At 46.1% G+C, this 19,576-nt stretch overlaps 1 protein-coding gene across 1 annotated transcript in view; it reads right to left on the bottom strand.

The window, feature by feature from the left end:
• Dner (delta/notch like EGF repeat containing) overlaps positions 1-18,759 on the bottom strand; it is a 164,211-nt gene extending 145,452 nt beyond the window's left edge. The window contains exons 1-4 of the mRNA XM_042679326.1: positions 18,747-18,759; positions 13,760-14,058; positions 9,909-10,003; positions 6,847-7,013 (exon numbers count right to left, since the gene is read on the bottom strand). Of these exons, the coding sequence (XP_042535260.1) occupies positions 6,847-7,013; positions 9,909-10,003; positions 13,760-14,058; positions 18,747-18,759 (574 nt within the window). The remainder of the gene's footprint in view (positions 1-6,846; positions 7,014-9,908; positions 10,004-13,759; positions 14,059-18,746) is intronic.
• Positions 18,760-19,576: the final 817 nt, after the last annotated feature.

The raw sequence follows: 19,576 nt of genomic DNA, 5'->3' as shown, positions 1-19,576 counted from the left end.
CTAACGCCAAAACTGGCTTTCACCTTAAGCTGCACCTGCTACTTGGGACTGGAAAAGACGACCAGGTCCAGTCTTTGGCAAAATTGGCACACACGTAGGACAGTTTGTTTTTTGCCTTCCAAAACTGTTATTCTCAACTGACAAGTCCAGGAAAGATCACAAAGTCAATAGTGATCAACCAGCTGAGAGACCTATGACAAGATGATGGAACATGGGACATTTCCTTGGGATTTCTTTGAAAACACTCAAGCAGAAGTTCAAACATGCAGTGGGAGAAGGAACTCTTAAGACCTCTGGGTACCAAAGATTCAATGTGAGTGGCCTTTGATTGTGATCACTTTCAAGAAAGCACCCGAGGAGATCAAACCAATGACCTTGCACATACTAGGCAACTGTTTTTGAATTTTAAATAAATGGCATCACACACACACACACACACACACACACACACACACACACACACACACAAAGAAGAATTTCTACTCATCTGCCTTGCAAAGAGAATTTTTGTAGGCCAAACTCACAATTATAAAACAGGATGTCCATAAGAGCACTGCTTGTTAAGGATGCATGTGAAAACCAAAAATGCCATGGCATTCAAAACCCAAATGTCAGAGGGAGCATTACTCATGAGAGAGCAAGAGTCTTGGTCGAAATTCAGTCCTACATGTTTATATTCCTTACTGGATCTGGACGGTTTTCTGCTGCTGACATGCCCTACTCCAGCCCCTATACTCACTGCTCTGAGTTTTATATCCAAGAAAAACAGGTGCAACCACCATGACTTTGTAAAAGCTAGAGAAATATTAAATGTTCCTCTCGATAGGCTCCCTGATCTTTCCAAACGTTTATCTCCTCTGTCCCGTTCTTATGGAGTCCTTCTCACTGCATAAATGGACTTCTATGCTTCCATCAGAAAGAACGGCATTGCTCCATTCGCAAGGAAATGGAAAGTCTTGGAAAAAAATTATATTAAGCAAAGTAAGCCACACCCAAAGAAACAAAGGTTGCAGTTTGCCTCCTTTTGTAATAATTAGAATGTGCTTATAAATTTACAAGTAAACTCAACAGATAGTAAAAGACTAATAATTACACTTGGACATGATTAATTAAACAAGTGCCCTAAACATTTACACAGTGAGAACAAAGGAGGATATTCTTAGGAGAGGATCGCAATGGCCCAATAGCTATGTGCATATGATCATATAAAATAATGCTTATTGAAATGAACTCCAAGAAGTGGAAACAAGAAGTTTTTTATTGTACTGTTTTCAGTTCTTTTTTTTTCATTTTCCTTCGGTTTATTTCCTTTTGTCACTGTTTTATATTTCTGCACCCTTTGTCTTGTATGTAAATTTATCTGATTTGGGGAGGTGGGGAGGAAGCACAGAAACAGTGGGGCCAAGGGTGAACCAATTCAGCAGTGATAGTCAGTAGGCACTATGTTGGAAATGAACTTTACAACTTGGGGGAGGGAGTAGGAAGGTGAAAAACTGGAGAAAACAAGGGAAGAGGTGACACTGTCCAAAAGGAAATGTACTCCTTACCTGACTTACATAATTGTAACCCCTCTGTACATCACCTTTAAGTCAGAAGGGGCTGCAAGAGGCAGGGGAGAAGGACATTGGTGAAGATCACTGCCCAAGAACCTTCACACCAACACCATTGTCCTGACACATGAACTCAGACTGAATTTACCACTGAGTTTCCCTACATTTCTTGATTCCAATCCTGAAATTTACATGAATTTAGCAGGTAAAAGAATCTCCTACATTGTTACCGAAGCTGTGGGTAGACCAGAAATCCACCCAGCTGCAGTCGGCTACACAGGATTGCTTTAGTAAGAAAAACATTTCATTCATTCTTCTTTGACCACCTGGCCTATCACCATGGCGGGGCCTGGGAACCTCAGCTGGCCAGCTATGGCCACAGGAAATGCTTTCATTGACAGAGCTTATTCCAATAAGTAAATGATGTGGACAGAGACAACATTTAGGAAGACAGCCAAACATGAAATTCTGGCCAATTCATTTGTTTTGAAACCCAATGCTCAATAATACAAAGAAAAATTTTAATCAAGGGTGATGGTACATGTCTGCAATCCCAGCTACTCAGGAGGCAGTGGTATGCGAATCTCAAGTTCAAAACCAGCCCAGGCAAAACGAGTGAGACTCTATCTCAGAAACAAAAAGAGTTGGAGGCATGGCTCAAAGTGATAAAGAGCTTGCCCAGCTAGCATGCTTGCGGCCTTGGGTTCAAATCTCCAGGAGACACAAACATTAATAACAATAATAATAATAAAATGTTTAAATCCTGATTGTTGCTAATAATATTGAAATGTAGTTTCAATTTAAGAACAACTTAAAATTTATGGAAATGCCCTAAGTAACCAGATGGGTTCAATAAGAATTAGATCTAAATTACACATTCTAAGGCAGCCCTACAATTCCTCTGTTTTTTTGTTCTTTTCTAACTAGTGCTTTTTACTTGACCGTGTCCACATTTGGGGATTCCTCCCCGGCCTCTATTGTAAGACCTTATTCTACTATGGATCTAAAATGGCCGTGAAAAGGTAAAATATTTGCATTTTCATTCTTAAATCTTACACGTTCACAAAAAGAAAATGTTAATGATTCTACAGGGGCCGACCTTCCCAAACTTTCTTCGGCGCATTTACCCCTGAGCCCCAGACTGAGATATCTTAAAAGACAAAATGTAGACTTCCCAAAAGAATGACGAAAAGTTTCTTCTTTGTTTTTTTCCTGTATTTGAATCTCTAAAAATACTTTTAATGTAATGAAATGTCACAGAGGTAGGTTATAGAAATCTACAAGGAATTTTTACCGCTGGGGATTTTCTTTATATGGCATTTAAATGAGCAAATAACTTATGCATGAACCAGATTTCCTCAGTTAGGTGACTACCCATGTGTTCATTCTGGTTACAAAGAGCTAGGATATAGACCCTTGTCTCTAGAAACTTCATTCCAATTAAAGTAAAAAAACAAAAAAACAAATTGTGAGTGACACTGGCTGGGAATGTGGCTGCCAGGAGGAAAGGAAGCCAAACAACTGGCAAAGCAGAGATAGCACAAAAGTATCAAAAAAGGGGAAAGAGGGTAAAAATGGGAGAAAAGTCTGTCAGAGAGAGAGAGAAGTAGAGGACTTGCAGGGCTGGAATGAACAGCAGTCCAACCGCAAGATTTGGGGCAGGAAAGAGGCAGTCCCAAGCTTAGCTGGCTGGCCACAGCACCAAAAGAGCAGTGTCATCCACGGGGGCATGGCGGCTCCTCCCTGTAATCTTTGCTACTCAGAAGGCTGAGATCTGAGGACTGAGGTTCCAAGGAGCCTGGGCAGGAAAGTCCATGAGACTCTTATCTCCAAGTAACCACCAGAAAACCAGAAGTGGAACTGGCTCAAGTGGTAGAACAATAGCCTTGAGAAAAAGAAAAATAAAAGCCTAAAGATAGTACCCCGGCCCTGAGTTCAAGCCCTTCCTGTCTGAGTGGCCCTTCCAACAAGAGGAAAATGCAGAAGCTGCCCAGATTGTAAGTCATGGGACTCCTCCCTTCTGACACGCCTGGGCTAGCCTGACACCTCCCTCCTCTACCCCTATCCTGCCACCCTGAGGGTCTCCCAAGAAGCTGGACTTGGGCTGTTTCACATGGCATCCACGCCAAGAAGCAATCAGAAGAGGTAAAATCCAGCCAGTAACAAGCAAGGACGTGGGCAGGTAGGAGTGCCAACCTGCCTCTGGTTCCATATAACTCCTGAGCAAGCACCAAAAAGGACTGACATGCCTGTAATCCCAGCTAGGAGAGATTTAAGAGGATCATCAAGCCTGAACTGAGCCACTGCAACAAATAAGTCAGCTATGGTGGTGCACTTCTGTTATACCAACTAGATTGGAGGCTGTGGTAGGAGGATCGTTCTCTAAGGCCACCTCCAGGCAACTGAAAAGTAAACTAACGCTAGTTTAAAGGGCTAAGGGTATGGCAGACTATGCTCTAGACAACAATCACTTGTTTATCCTGACCAGTGATGAGAGCAATATTAATTTCTCTGGACTCTCCCCAAAATGATCAAGCTGGCTACACTCTGACTTTGTTTAATAATGAAATGCATCTCGTATATACATTTTTCTAATTTGGGGAGCAGAGGGGAAATAACAAAATGCTGAAATAAGGATACATTTTGACCCACTGTAACAATGAGATATACAAGACACTATGTTGCAAACGAACTTTACAACTTGGGGGAGGAGTTGGGGAGGCGGGGAGGAAAGGGATGGTAGGGGAAAAACAAAGGAGGAGGTAACAATGCTCAATAGGAAATGTACTCCTTACCTTACTCATGCAACTGTACCCCCTCTGTACAGTATCTTTACAATACTATATACAAAAAGAAAAATAATGAAATGCATCTCTCTCCCCTTGCCTACAGTTCTTTGTCTATATAAATCTTAACTCACGCCTAGCCTGTAGCAGCCTAGACTACATGACCCAACACACACAGACATACACAGACAGAGACACAGACACACACAGAATGATATAATATATACCTAATTACAATAGAAAAATAATTGGTTGTAGGCAGAAGAGTCAAAGGAATGAACAGAAATAGGCAAATAGAAAAACCTAGACCAGTATTTAAAAAAAGAAGAATGAGCTGAATCAAAATGTAAATAATTTCAGACAAAAGGGATAAAATGCCAATGAAGCAACAACAAATAGAAACCGTAAGAGCCAGGCACCAGGGGTTCAAGCTGTGATACAAGCTACTCAAGAGGATAAGACTTGAAAGATACCTGTTTGAAACCAGCCCAAGCAGATATGTCTATGAGACCCCCCCCCACCCCCATCTCCAAAATAATCACTAAAAAAAGCTGGGCTGGAAGTATGGCTCAAGTGGCAGAGTGCTAGCTAAGCAAGCAAGACAAGCAAGTATGAGGTCTAAGTTCAAGCCTCAGGACCAGCAATAATAATAATTAGATAGATGACAGATGATAGATAGATAGGTAGATAGACAGATAGATAGGTAGATAGATAGACAGATACCTTAGAGAGAAGTGTGAAGAGGCATCAGGTGCACTGAGTGAGGAGGTGTGTGGAAAGCAGAGGTGCCCTTCCATATGTTTTCCTGTGGAAAGGAGAACTAACCACTAGAACATCCCCAGTGTTCTCATTGGGTGTTTGTAAGAACTTACAAAAGTTAAGGGAGACTTGAAAACCTATGCAGAATGGAATATCTGGCCAGCCTTTTCTCTTATGACGGAAGAGGTTTAAATGAGGTCTTGAAGATGTCAGAGCACAGAGAAGATGGCAAGGGAAGGTCAGGTGTGTGGATGGGCAGCAGGCCGGAGTGAGGGGTCTGCCTTAGGAGAGGGGGTGAGCAGGGAGGACTCCCGCAGAAGGGGCCCTGTGGGGCTTTCACCAGGGAGTGGCAAAAATATATTCCTCCAACAGCTTCCTACAGAGGGGCCGCTCCCCAGAGGACTGGTCCTCACCCATGAAAGCACACATGTATCAAGGTCTGCAGGCAAGTGCAAACTAAACTATTTCCCCTGCCGAAGACCAGCAAGCCACTGTGCGCGGCACAGGACGATGGCCAGAGCCATGAACCTGACTCTGGAAATATAAACTGCAGGGCAAAGGAATCACTCCAGGAGCTAATGAGCACCTCTGCCGCGCCCCACCGAGCAGACAGCACTAAACAGTGGCACTGAGCTGCGTACCCCCAAACACTGCATCAAGAAAATTACATATGTGGAAGAGACATGCATACGCAGGGAAACAGAAGTGACCATTAAGGGGGGGGGAGGGTAACAGTAGTCCAAACGGGTTGTGATGCAGGAGGGAAGGGTGACGGAGGAGTTAACACATCTTGTAAGACCTGTATCATACTTTCTTTCACTGAAACAATGTAAATATTAATAAGGAAAGGGGGTCAGGGGCAAGGACAGAAAGGGCCTTGTATTCTGAAAGCCATTTCTACGCCAGGGTACCAGCTAGATATGTAGAAGTTGACAGAAGGCAAGACTGAGGGGCAAGTTCAATAAAGAATGATGTTAGAAGTCACACACACACACACACACACACACACACACACACAGAAATGGAGGAACAAAGGGTGAACAAATGCATCAGTGGCACCAAGCATGGTGGCTCACCTCTGTAATCCTAGCTACTCAGGAGGTTGAGATCTGAAGATCTTGTTTCAAAGCCAGCTTGGGCAGGAAAGTTCATGAAAGTCTTATTTCCAATTAACCACTCCAAAACCAGAAATGGCGCTGTGGCTCAAAGTGGTAGAGTGAAAAAGCTCAGAGATAGTGCCCAGGCCCTGAGTTCAAGCCCCATGACTAAGAAAAATAAAATAAAATAAAAATGCAATAGTGATACTAGACACTATGTTAAAAATGAACTATACAACTTGTGGGTGGGGACCGGAGGGAAGAGGTGACCTTAGCCAAAAAGAAATATACTCATTACCTGACCTATGTACTGGTTACACCTCTGTACACCACTTTTATAATAATAAACATATTTAATAATTTTTCTTTAAAAGCTACATGCAGGACAGCAGTAGCTATGAAGCAGAGGCTCAGAGTTCTAATCCCTTCTGTAACTTCCCAGTAGGTGGCTTGGAATGTACTCTCTGCATTGCTGGTCAGTTTGAGCCACAGTGGAAATATTTTGTTAAAAGCCAATTTTGACTGCCAGTAAAACCATTCAGCGTGACTGTCTAGAATTCCTACTATATGAGCAAAATTCCCTCATGACTGTGTCGAGACCCCAGGCCGAGTTTGGGCTGAATCTGATGTGGCGTTGAGGGATGGGTAACTCACCAATGAAGTGGTTGTGCCCCAAGGCCAGCATCTCCTCCAACAGCACCAGGCCCCCAGGGGCCTGCAGGGGGGTCACGCTTCGCCCATCTATGAGGGAGCACTGCCGGAAGCCTGAGGCCGTGACCTTCCACAGCAAAATCAGCGAGGCCGTGGCGTCCTGCCGGATTCTGCACACAGAAGTCATAAGGCAGAAGTCCTTCTCAGAAAACCACAGCCAACTCATCCATCCAAAGAAAGCACAAAGACAACCTGTACAAAGCATGCAGAGGGCTTGCACGGTCCAATTCTCCCAGAGCCTCACGAGGTAGGTAACAAGGCCTGTTGAAATGTATTATAAATAGGCCCAAAAGTCCAGCTCGGCCACCTGTGCTACCTCACACCCTCCCTGCCCTGGCCTCCCCTGGCTTCTGGTAGTTTGCAAGAATAAAATCCAGACAACAGGAGACCATCCAAGGCCAGTTACAGCCAGGCAGTGGTGGTGCACACCTTTAACCCTAGCAACACAGGAGGCTGAGATATGAGGCTGGAAGTTCAAAGCCAGCCTAGACAGGAAAGTCTGTGAGACTCGTCTCTCCAATTAACCACCAAAAAGCCAGAAGTGAGACTATGGCTCATGTGATAGAGCATCAGCCCTGAGCAGAAAAGCTAAAGGACAGCACCCAGACCCTTTCTGTCTCTCTGTCTGTCTCTCTGTCCATCTCTGTCTCCCTGTCTCTCTATCTCTATCTGACTCTCTGTCTCTGTCTCTCTGTCTCTCTGTCTCTCGGTCTCTCTGTCTCTCTGTCTCTCTCTCTCTCTCTGTGTCACACACAGACACACATACACACACACACACACACACACACACAGAGGCCAATCATCCCATCAGGCTCTCTGTCAGCTTCAAGTCCCAGCCCCAGTGCTGCAGACACAAAGGGCTCTGTCTTTTCTCAGCCCATTGCTTTCCAAGCTCCCAGGTTTGGCTTTGCATCTTCCTTTCCACCCTGGACAGCTGGGGTTCTGCCTCAGACATTCCCCCGGCTTGCAGCTGGGACTGTAATAAAGGCTTGAGGGATGCCTGCACTGATAGTAACCCCTACCTGTGATCTGGGGCACCCACAAATCCCTCAGCATTGCCATATGACCCAGAATACATCAAATTCCATGATTTCTGTCTTGTTCCACTGCCCAGACAGTGGAGAGAGTCTGGGGCTGTGAAGGCTGGGTTCAATGGGGGTCAAATTGCTGAGGAGACACCCAGGCCTCTCCAGAGAGGCTATGTGGGTAAACATAATGTGATTTAGAGGGGAAAGGATAAAGCATGGTTCCCAAAAAGCCAGCTGGTCACTAGCTAGTTAGACTAGTGTTCATCCACACTTCCCTAGAACCAGGAGGACTCCGCCTGCCTTGGGAGCATTGAACTCTTAGGACTGGGGGCCCCCTACTGGTGGAGCGGGGCGCCTCCTCTGTCTTCTTGTAGGGATATTTGCCTTTCCTGCGTCTCTCCTGCCAGGAGAGGGGGACAGGGCCAATGTCGTAAAGTCTCCCTTACAGACATTTTCATAGTCTACTGGTTGCAAAGCAGGGTGAAAAAAAATGGCTCATATTCACGGAAGAGGCTTCTGGTGCCCGCTAGTCCTTTCAAAGAAAGCCATGCAGCCAGGCACAGGTGGCTCACACCTGTAATCCTAGCTACTCAGGAGAGCTGAGGATTGTGGTTCAAGGCCAGCCCAAGCAGAAAAGTCTGTGAAATTCTTATCTCCAATAAATTGCCACACAAAAGAGTAAAAAAAAAAAAAAGAGAGAGAGAGAGAGTCACAAGTTGAGCTGTGGCTCAAATGATAGCGCCCTAGCCTTGGGCAAAAGAAGCTCAGGGATAGTGCCCAGGCCCCGAGTTCAAGAGCCAGGGCCAAGGGGGAAAAAAGGAAGCCATGCATCCAACTGGTTAATGGGGGCCACATGTACCCAATCCTCTAAAATCCCCCAAGACTGGGTAGCAAAGGTCCCAAGGTTGTGTTCGCAGCAATGGAGGAGGGAGGGCAGTGGGGAGGCCACAGCCTCGGCACTGCGTTGTGGGCTCCAGGCTCACTCCCCAGGGGTGAGGCTGGACCCCTGCCCACCCTGTCCACAGAAGGTACCAGGTGCACAGCAGGTGCCACTCAGCCACGCCCACTCCCTCTGCCTCTTCTCTCCCCCTCCCAGAGGGTGGGGGGGGCAGTCTGCTATCCGAAAGAGCTTACATTTACAACTAAGCAAAACACTCTTAGCTGCTTGCTTTGAAAGTGAACACTGTAATAAGTAGGTTTAAAAATTGGGGGTCATTCTCATGCAAATGAATGGACCCACTGGTCCACTAAACTCTTAAGAGGCCAAGAATTTGGGAAGCACTCAGAGGCTCACACTGTAATCCCAGATACTTAGGAGGCTGAGAGCTGAGGATCAGTAATCTGAAGGCAGCCCTGGCAGAAAAGCCCATAAGACTCTTAGCTCCAATTAACTAGCAAAAAGCCATAAGCAGAGGTATGGTTCAAGTGGTAGAGCACCAGCCTTGAGTGAAAAACGCTAAGGAACAGTGCTCAGGCCCTGAGTTCAAGCCCAAGACTGGCATGTGTGTGCACACACATGCGCATACACACACACACACACACACACACACACACAATCTGGACAAGAGGCCATACGCTCCTGATCTTATCTAAGGCCTCTGTCTCTCCTCACACTGGACCCGTCCACTTTCAGTTTCCCACTGTGCAACTGCATCCTGGAAGGATCCAGGTTTTTCCAAAGTGCTCCCTGACTCCGCAGTCCTCCAGCTCTCCAGTGGCACCCGCCGATTCTACACATAACATCTGGTTGTGAATCCAGATCTGGTTGTGTTCTGGACTGGCCAGAACAGACACACAGCAGACCCCACCTAACGCCAACCTTTGCTGAAGAAAGGGTCTCACTATGTTGCCCAGGTTGGCTTCAAATCCCAAAGCTTCCTCCCTCCACTACCCCAGGCACTGCTGGGATTACAGGTGTGTGCCACCACACCCAGTAGCACACCAATTTTAACAGGTCTTCACTGGGAAATTTCTTACTTTACTGAGGTGTTCTGTGGGACTTCAAAAGATACCAGGCGGCCGCCAGCAGAGCTGTTAGAGCTGGCATTTCCACAGGCAACATCTGGAATCACCTAGAAAAAAAATAAGAAAAAGAAGGCCCATTGTTGGGTGCTCACGGCATAACATATGACACAATTCCATGCCATGGGCCCTGCGCGCACGCGTGGCGTTCAGCAGCGACGCTCTAGTCTGGCTAGAGAGAACTCTTGAGAGGCTGAGGGAAACTCAGTTTTATGAAATTCAGCTTATTTTTTCTTGAGAGCGATCTGCCAATCCCTAGAATTTGGGCAAGTGATAACAGGCTAGTTTGGAAGGGAAAGTGGGATCTCACACATGGCATGTTTCACCTGACCTTGGTCTGCTGCTGGCTGAGCTCTGCGCCCAGCTAAGGTCGGAGGCGAGCTTTACCACCTCCACCGACCCACCCATGGGGCGGGCCTCCACCCTGCCCACAAGGCAAGGGGCATTTGGTGAGGAAGAGGCGGCTGTGCTGAAGGTCCTGGCGGCCCAGCTTGTGGAAGCCACGGCACAGGGAGCTGCCCTGGTGTGCCCTGCGGGCCACACCTACATGCTTCAACTGCACTGGCGGGTACTGGAAAGGAGTTCTCAGCCAAAGCTGAGATCGGCAGACAGCACACTGCAGGCATCGAGGGCTTGTGACCCATTTACCCCCCTGCAATGAAGGCTGTCCTCACCCACAACTGTGAAAATGAAGCAGAATGAAGCACACACGCTATTGAGCAATTAACGAAGAACAGTACAGAAAGTGTCAGCAATTCCAAGCAGAATGAAGCACACACGTTATTGAGCAATTAACGAAGAACAGTACAGAAAGTGTCAGCAATTCCACCCCAGATCCAACACTTAACAATGTTATCTTCTAGGACACTCTATAGTCATAGGCTGTGGCTAACCCGCACGGATGCGCCACCTCGATAAATGTGCAACAGGTGCTTGTTGTAGTCTTTCTGTGTTATGTTGCCAAACCATCGCTATGAAAGGGAGAGACCAAAATACATTCCCACCTTCTCTGCTGCCACTTTAGCCTGCTTCTCGTATAGCCGAAGGAGTAAGAGCATGACAGGAAGATGTGACATTTCTCTCTCACATTTTCCAACTGCAGGCTGGCTTGATTTCACTAAATAGATTGACACGGCTGGGTGGAAAAGACTTTCTGTAAAGGACACTTCCTTGAGACACTTAGAATGCTTACATTCAAGAAGTGAGTCATGAAGCAAAGAGGTACTCAAAGCAGAACTTCAAGGCATTTCTTAAAAGTCTAAAATCAGACTAAGTTTCACCCATTTCTAAGTAAGCTAGAAACATTGCCCATAGCCTGAAGCTGTCCTTCATAGATTATGTTGGCACTCAGAAATGGGTCAATTGGTTAATAGCCAAGAAAATGTGGACTGCCTACTTCTTTTACAACAAATCAAGGAAATTTTAGGACATTCCTTGCACAAATACCTGTGTGTGTGTGTGTGTGAGTGTGTGTGTGTTTATTTAAGCCATGTGCTTGTAAGAGTTTGCCATGACAGGTTTACATAGAGGTTGGGTAAATGAAGTCTGCGTGATAGAATGGAATTATACTCTATCAAGTTCATCACGACATCCCTGTCCTCCATGTGAGTTGTTTCCCACTCTTCTAGCTTATAGAATCATATTTTATATCAAGTGTTAGAGGTCTTCTTAAAATCCCTCAGAATGAGACTGCTGAACAGCTTGATGACACATTGTCAATCCTGGTGGAAGAAATCTCAGCAAACACCATTCGCTATTACATAATAAATATAATGTGGAAATTTCATTTTCAAATACATGCTCAAAAGATTATAAAAATGGGTAATTGATAGGGGCAGGATCTGGTGGCTGGACTACAATCCCAGCTATCTGGAAAGACCTCCACATCCAGAAAATAAACTAGACGTGGCGGTGCATGCCTGTGATCCCAGATACTTGGAAGACCTAAGAAAGAGGACTGCAGTCTAGACTGCCCCCCCCGGGGGGGGGGGGGCAGGAAATAAAACAAGACCCAGTTGAGTCATGCCTTGTCTGAGGATGGTAGGAACTAAGGGGAAGGTGGGGGACTGAAGGGGAGAGGAAAGGGGGGCAGATACGTTAGTAACACTCAAAGGACACACGTGAACATGGAACTAAGAAACTTGAGGAGATGGATGGGGATGGGACAGAGGAGAAGGTGAGAAGGTGGAAAGGGTAGCATGATCAGGATGCATAAATGGACATGTTTAGATTAAAACCCCTTTGTACAACTCTCTGAAGGCAATGAAGATAGAGAAGGAGGAGGATCCTATCCAAAAACTAACCAAAGCAAAAAGGGACGGGGTGTGGCTCAAGTAGAATTCCTGCCAGGCAAACATCAAGCCCAGAGCTCAAATCCCAGTACTACCAAGAGGGAAAAACTCATGATACCATCCTTTCTAAATTCCATGCAAGTACTGAAAGATGAAAAAAAATAAGAAAAAAATGAAGCCTAAACAATAACAACATAACACAAACAGCTGGTCATAATTCTCGCTATGGCTTGAATGAATGTGCATATCCTTCAATCCTTCTGTGGAAGAGCTGGGCTGGAGCGCATCCAGCCTGTGCAAGGCCCCACCTGTAAGCCCTGGCCCTGGAAAAAATTAAATCCACAACTCTTATGTTGAATTTCTGGTCTTAATATGATGGTATTGGGTGACAGGACCTTGAGAAGACTTGAGAAGAGATTCCTGTCCTCAGCAAGGTCACAGCCAGAAGGGGCCATCTGTGGAGAGGTGAGCCCGCTCTGGGAGCCAGTGGCTCAGGCCTGTAATACCACTGCCCAGGAGGCTGAGATTTCAGGACTGAGGTTCAGTTAAAACCTGGGAAGGCAGATCTCCAAGTGCCCACCAAAAAGCCAGAAGTAGAGATGTACCCGCCTTGAGCAAACAGTGAGAGCCTGAGGCCCAAAGTTCAAGCCCCAGCACTCGCATTCAAAAGTGGGTGGGGAAGTTGCTCTCACCAGACACCAATATCTGCCTTGACACTGGACTTCTCAGTCTCCAGAACTGTGGGGAATAAATAGTTGTTCCTGGGGCATGAACTCAGGGCCTCCGGGCCTTGTCTCTGAGCCTCTTTGTGCTCAAGGTCTACCACTTGAGCCACAGCACCACTTCCGGCTTTTTCTGAGTAGTTTATTGGAGGTAACAGTCTCACAGACTTTCCTGCCTGGGCTGGCTTCAAACCGTGATCCTCAGTTCTCAGCCTCCTGAGTAGCTAGGATTACAAGTATGAGCCACTGGCACCTGGCTTAAATATTTGTTCTTTATAAGGTTTATAGTGTTTTCATTATAGTAGCCCAATCAGACTAAGATCTCCTCCAGGAAGGAAAATGAGATCAGCAATGTGGGGTGTCCTGTGATAAGTTCCCAAGACGACCTCATAGAAATACATGTGGAGATCATTCCAGAAAACAATTTCATCTCTCCTCTGTTTTTATTGACCCTTTTTATGTTTATCAAACCATTACAGTACACATAGCAAGAAACTTGAGACACATGACCTTGTTTCATGGGTAACTTTCAGGACTTCTAATTTTATTGGTCTTATTAGAACCACTGTCATTATTTGGCTATTTCTGGTTCCTTATTTAAAAACCCATGCTGCTCAGCACCCCATAAACAGAAAAAGCTGCAAGTGGCGCTGTGGCTCAAGTGGTAGAGCACTGGACTTAAGCTGAAGAGCACAGGGAGAGTGGCCAGGCCCAGAGTTCAAGCCCCATGACCGACAAAATAAATAAATTCACTCATTCATTAAGAAAAACCCATGCTGCACAAGGCTCTCACCTCCACTTGATCCCATCTCATTTCTACAACTTTCTGCCCCGTTTTGGGCTGCCAAGTTGGCAGTGTCACCGTTGCCTGGGAGCGGGGCAGGATGACGTCGGGCTCCTGGGTGGCGGGAACAGGCTGAAGCTGTCTGGGTGACATGGACTCTGTCCATCCAGAGGCTGGGATGCTGGGCAGCGCCTGACCACAGTGGAGGCCTTCGTAGCCCTCGTCACAAAGGCAGAGGTAGCCATCGCCGCCGCCGCCGCTGCTGCTGCTACAGTTGCCATGGAGACAAGGGCTGCTGGCACAGGGATCTGCAACAATCTGAAAGGAGACCATAATGGGTCAGTTTTTCCCTCCTAAGAAAAGTAGAATCATTGCCAGGAAATCGGGTTCCTGGGTCCACTCCCCACTCCAGGGGAGCTCACCAATTTGGGCTTCCCAGATCGCCTCCATCCTAACTCCACTACAAACTTTCAATGGGTTTCTGGAATGCATTATTTAGAAGAATTTTCCAAGACAAAAACAGTTTTTAAAAAAAAGAGGCTCACCAGGCCCAGTGGCTCACACTTGTAATCCTAGCTACTCAGGAGGCTGAGATCTGAGGATTGCAGTTCAAAGCCAGCCGGGGCAGGAAAGTCTGTGAGACTCTTATCTCCAATAAACCACCAGAAAACTAGAAGTGGCGTTGTGGTGGCTCAAGTGGTAGAGCTCTAGCCTTGAGCTGAAGAGCTGAGGGACAGTGCCCAGGACCAGAGTTCAAGCCCCACGACTGACCAAAAAAAAAAAGGAAGCTCACTAGAAAAGAACCCAAGAACCAATCAGGTTCATCAGCTGTCAGATGATGACAAATGGTATTAGAAACCTGAAGTCAAATCTCCCTCTTTGCATCTTGTGTAACTTCCTTTGCCAGATTTACTCTTGAGAATGACTTCTTGATATCTGCCCTCCTGCCAAAAAGGGGGACTTAGGCCTCCCCATTTCCTATCTGATCAGCAGCCCTCCTACCTTGATGCTATGGAATTAAAGGTTTCTCAAACCACCCACTGCCATGGCCATGGCTAGAGAAAAGAACGTGGTAAGAACTTAAGCAGAATTTTGTGAGATGTTTTTATTTTAGTTATTTCAGGGGATGATCACAGACGAATGTGACTCCCCTACACATGAAAGGTCAAAATTCAATGCTGTATCTTTGCACGGTGTCAATGCCTTCTTTGAGGATTCCACTGCTGCTCTCTGAAGGGTCACTGATTGGTACATGAGGACAAGCTACAGAACTACAGAACAACACAGAAGATCCCGCTCCTCTGCAGACCATACAGTGCTATTCAATTACAATTTGTTTCTGTGATAAAGGAATATTAGATCCGGAGCTACTATACCCTGGCTTCTCAGAGCTCATTGCAAAACAGAATTCAGAATCAATGACACAAATGAGACTTAATTCTCTTCCTGAAATGAGTTCTCACACAGGCGCTCGTGGATAGAATTCTGCATGGTAAGACGACTACTCATTCTGCTAATTATCCTTATCAAACAACTTCCAACAAATGCCTTAAGGAATAGGAAGGGATTTGGGATTGAATCAAATGAAGTCCCCAAAATACCACATTAATTCTACACATTATCACTCTGCAATTCCTTCTCAGAACCTCAGACGATGGTTTAGTCTCTGAAGACAGCATTTAAGCTATCAATAACTTAAAATATTTACAATCTATCAACTCAAAGTAAAACCTACATTTCTTCCAAGGAAGACAAAGCCAGCCTGGTCTGGCTCCTTTCCCCCTGCCAGGAACTCCCGCCCTTGAGCCTTCTCTTCCCATCTCAGGGCCTTTGCACCTGCTCACGCTGGCAGGAATGTCCTTTCAAATTCTGCATCCCTAGATCACTTTATTTCACACTCCCGGCAAGTGTCATCTCCCTGGAGATTTCCCTCGCTGAGAAATCTAAAGAAATTGCTTTCCCTTCATCTCACAAAAATACAAGCCCATAAATGAGAGACTTGCTCCACCCTGTGCTCTGTTCGATCCCCAGCATATCATGGATCGCAGTATATATGCTGGAGCTTTTTTAAAAAGTTAAGAGAAATAAATATGCATAGATTGATCAGTATTGGAAAGCAATAGCAATATATGATGAGGAAGGAATGCAAACTGCTTGGCTAGTTACTACGCTGGCTGGATTCTGGCTTACATTAAGAAGGCCTGGTGGAATGGGTGTCATCTCAGAAAGCATCTGGCAGGAAGAGGAAAGAATTAAATTAGCTAGGACGAAAGGAACAATTAAAGCTATGTTTCTGAATTCAACTTTGGAAACATCTGAGGTTGACCAAGTCACAAACAAAAATTTTAATACCTGCAATAACAAGTAGAAACACACTTCTTAAATTGCAAAGAATGGATACAAGAATTAATTCTGGAAGTCAGGCCTCCACTGAGCAGGTGGCCGAACAGCCCAAAGACCACCACACAGCTACAGAAGGGAAAGGCCATCGGGAATGAGACGCGTGGGTCCTCTCCCATGGTGGCCATATTGTCCTTACAGCAACCTGGAAGTGGAAACACTGAGGGGAAGTGGGCGTGTCCCGTAGTGATGACCGCCCCACCCCCCAGCCACTAGAGGAAGACAGACAGCTTCATTTCTGGCGTCCAACAAGAATTCTTCTGTAACACACTTGCCGCCCCATACTTGATATCAAATTCTTAACCTAGCAGAAAATTCCTGTGGTGAAGACAGAGGGAAAGGGTTAGATTCATTCAGACAACAAAAAAAGAAGTAGGGATTCAGTGTAGGCCAAGAAAGATGGTCTCAAAGGCTCTTCTGGAAGGAAGGTGTCATGGGGCCAGTGCTTGGTCCCATGGATTGAGGCTTCCTGCGTGTCAGGAACTGTGCCAGGCCTGGGAGTAAATACAAACAGCTGGAGTCACTGCCAACTCTGATCCTACAGAATCCACACCCAGAACCAAAGACAGACACTGAAGACAAACAGCACCCCTTCCAGCCACTGAATACCGCCTGCACCTTGCAGTCCATCCTCTTTGGCAGGAAATGTATCCCTGGTGATGCTGACGAAATGACTAAGCATGAGAGCCAGTCTTCACAGCCCTAAGGGGCCTGTGTGCCCTGCTCATCCCCACTCTCTAAGTCCTCTTCCTACCAGGGCCTCCCTAGCGTGGCTGCAGTCACACAGACCTCCCCACTGACCCTCCAGCGCTGCAGGCACTCCTCTGTCTCAGGGCCTTTGCACTGACTATCCCTTGGCCTGCAATGCCCTGGCTTCTCATGGCTACTGCCAGCCTTCTTGGACTCTGTCCTCGAATGCCAGACTCTGAAGAGAACCCCCCAAGTGCCCCTTGCCTCTGGTGCCTCCTCATCACCCACTGTATTCTTTTCCAAAACACCTGTCATCGTTTAACATACTGTGAGAAGAAAAAAAAACTCCTACCTCCTATCTTCTCCCACTACACGAAAAGCCTGGTGACGTTAGATCCCCTTGTTTTCTGCTTTATATACTCAAATGTCCTCTGCCCAGTGCCTAAGCTCATAGAAGCTGCTGAATGGACAACGGGGGAGGGAGGGAGGGAGGGAGGGAGGGAGGGGGCGGCCGCGGACAGTCAAGGAAACATCTACTGGAAGGAAAAGAAAAGCTAAAAGTTAAAACTGCTTATGGCACAGATTTCTAAAGCATACAAAGCAGCAGCTGATATCACACACACACGCACACACACACACACACACACGAATTTGATTGTGAAGCCATTGGTTCCTCTTAATTAATTAATTTATTTATTTTTGCCATCCCTGGTAGTATTTGAACTCAGGGCTTTGCTTTCTTGCTCAGCTGAGATTTTTACCATTTGAGCCATGCATCCAGCCTGTTTTTTGCTGGCTAGTGGGAGATGGAGTTTCACTGGTCCTTTTGCCAGGCTGGTGTTGAACTTTAATCCTACAGATTAGCCTGAGTAGCTAGGATTACAGACATAGACTACCAATGCTGGGCTTAGTTCTTGTTCTAAAGAATCATTCTACCCTGATGCATCCTTCCAGAATGGGATATTAGTTGCTTCATTAACAATGACAATATTTGCCCAGATTTATTCAAACACTTCAGACTATTTCATTAAAAATTTATGTTTCAATTCTTAATAGCAAATGTCAGATAAAATGCAAGAGTTTGCCTTTAAGCAAAATCTGGGCATCATACTTGTCTATTGTAAGTCCTATTTTTGCATACACCATTTATTGAGAGTTGGTTTTGTGGTGTTTTGTTTTTGTGGTGTTTTTTTTTTTGCTTTTGCATGTATATTTTATCTCAGAGGGGGAAAGTTTTGTAGTGAAGGTCACTACTATTCTTCAATCCCATTAAGTGCCAACTATAAGCAGGTAATTACTAAACTGCCAAAATGCATAATGAGGTTGAAATATCATAATTAATAGACCCCACTCTGGGAATTCTCAGAATTTAATAGGTGATACTTTATACCTAAATTCCTAGTTTCATTGATGAGGAAATGATTAAACCTTATAGTACCAGCTATCCTGATAAAGAGAAAAGGAGGTGTCTATGGGTCGATGGCTTTCTGCTCACAGCTACCTAACCAGCCCATTATTAAATGCTGTATGTTTGCTACATCAGACATATTTACCGACTTAAGCCACATTTTTGCATATCCCAGAACTAATTTGAAATTGTTCTTTTCACATCTGCTATATGCTTTGTACATGGGCTATCCAACCATGAAGAGCATTTACAGAGACAGCACAGAGTAAGAAGGGAGGCCAGGCAAAGATGGCTGCCAACCCTGGGACTGCTGAGTCCAGGAGATCTGCGGGGTGGCATGCGTGTCTTCCTACCTTACACATGGGCTGCCCATGCCCCAGAAAATGCCCACATCCCTCCACCATACAAGATGAAGTCTAAAAGAGGCCCATTTCTTATCATTGGATAGAAGATGGAGATAATAGCATCGCCTTGCCTGGGGATGGGAATGGGACATACCTGTGGTCGCCATGCCGGATGAAAGAATTTAGGGCTTTGTCCCCGTCTCAGTACAGCTGATTAGCAATCCCTGTGACATTCATCAAGCATCAGGGCTGCACCAGGTAGGCTGCCCAGAAGAGGATCAGGAAGGTGCCTACAGCCCAGGCTGCCCACAGAGAGAGCTGGGAGTCGATGGGAGGGTCGGGCACAGTCACCTGGCTGCCCAGCCAAGCCGTCCATGCCCCGCGCGTGCCTCACTTCTTTGCATGAAAACCATGACCATCAGTAGTGTGTCTGGGTTCAAGCCCTCCCTCCTACTGTACCTGCTGAAATAGAGAATGTGTTTGATCACTGCAGGTATGACATGGGAAGAGAATGGGAATCAGCTCTTCTAAGAACGGCAGTGGCAGCACAGCAACGCTGTGTTGCAGGAAGACATGGCTTGACGTTTCTAATGGAGCTCGATGATGAAAAGCGGAAGCCTTGGCCCAACTCTGCGCAGATGGAGGCAGCCCACCTGCTGTGGACACGCATCACTCCTGAAGAGCCGGGGTAGACCACGGTCAGGCCTCGGCCTCTCAGCGTCCAGGGGAAGTGAAACACGGGAGAGCGCACAAGCACAGGGACAGGTTACATGGCTGTTCCCGTTGGATGTGAAATGTCCTCCAGGGCTCATGTGTTGCAGGCCTGGTCCTGAGTGCGGCAGTGTTAGGTGGTGGGCCCTTTAAAAGTGGGGCCTACAATACATAAGTGGGCTAAAGACTTAAAGAGAAAGTTCTCTGAAGAAGAAATAGAATAGCCAATAGACACATGAAGAAATGCTCAACCTTTCTAGCCATATAAGAAAT

Source organism: Dipodomys spectabilis, unplaced genomic scaffold (genome assembly GCF_019054845.1).
Source record: "Dipodomys spectabilis isolate Male_0828 unplaced genomic scaffold, ASM1905484v1 ptg000051l, whole genome shotgun sequence".
Taxonomy (NCBI): Eukaryota; Metazoa; Chordata; class Mammalia; order Rodentia; family Heteromyidae; genus Dipodomys; species Dipodomys spectabilis.
This window is presented reverse-complemented; position numbering and strand designations above follow the sequence as displayed.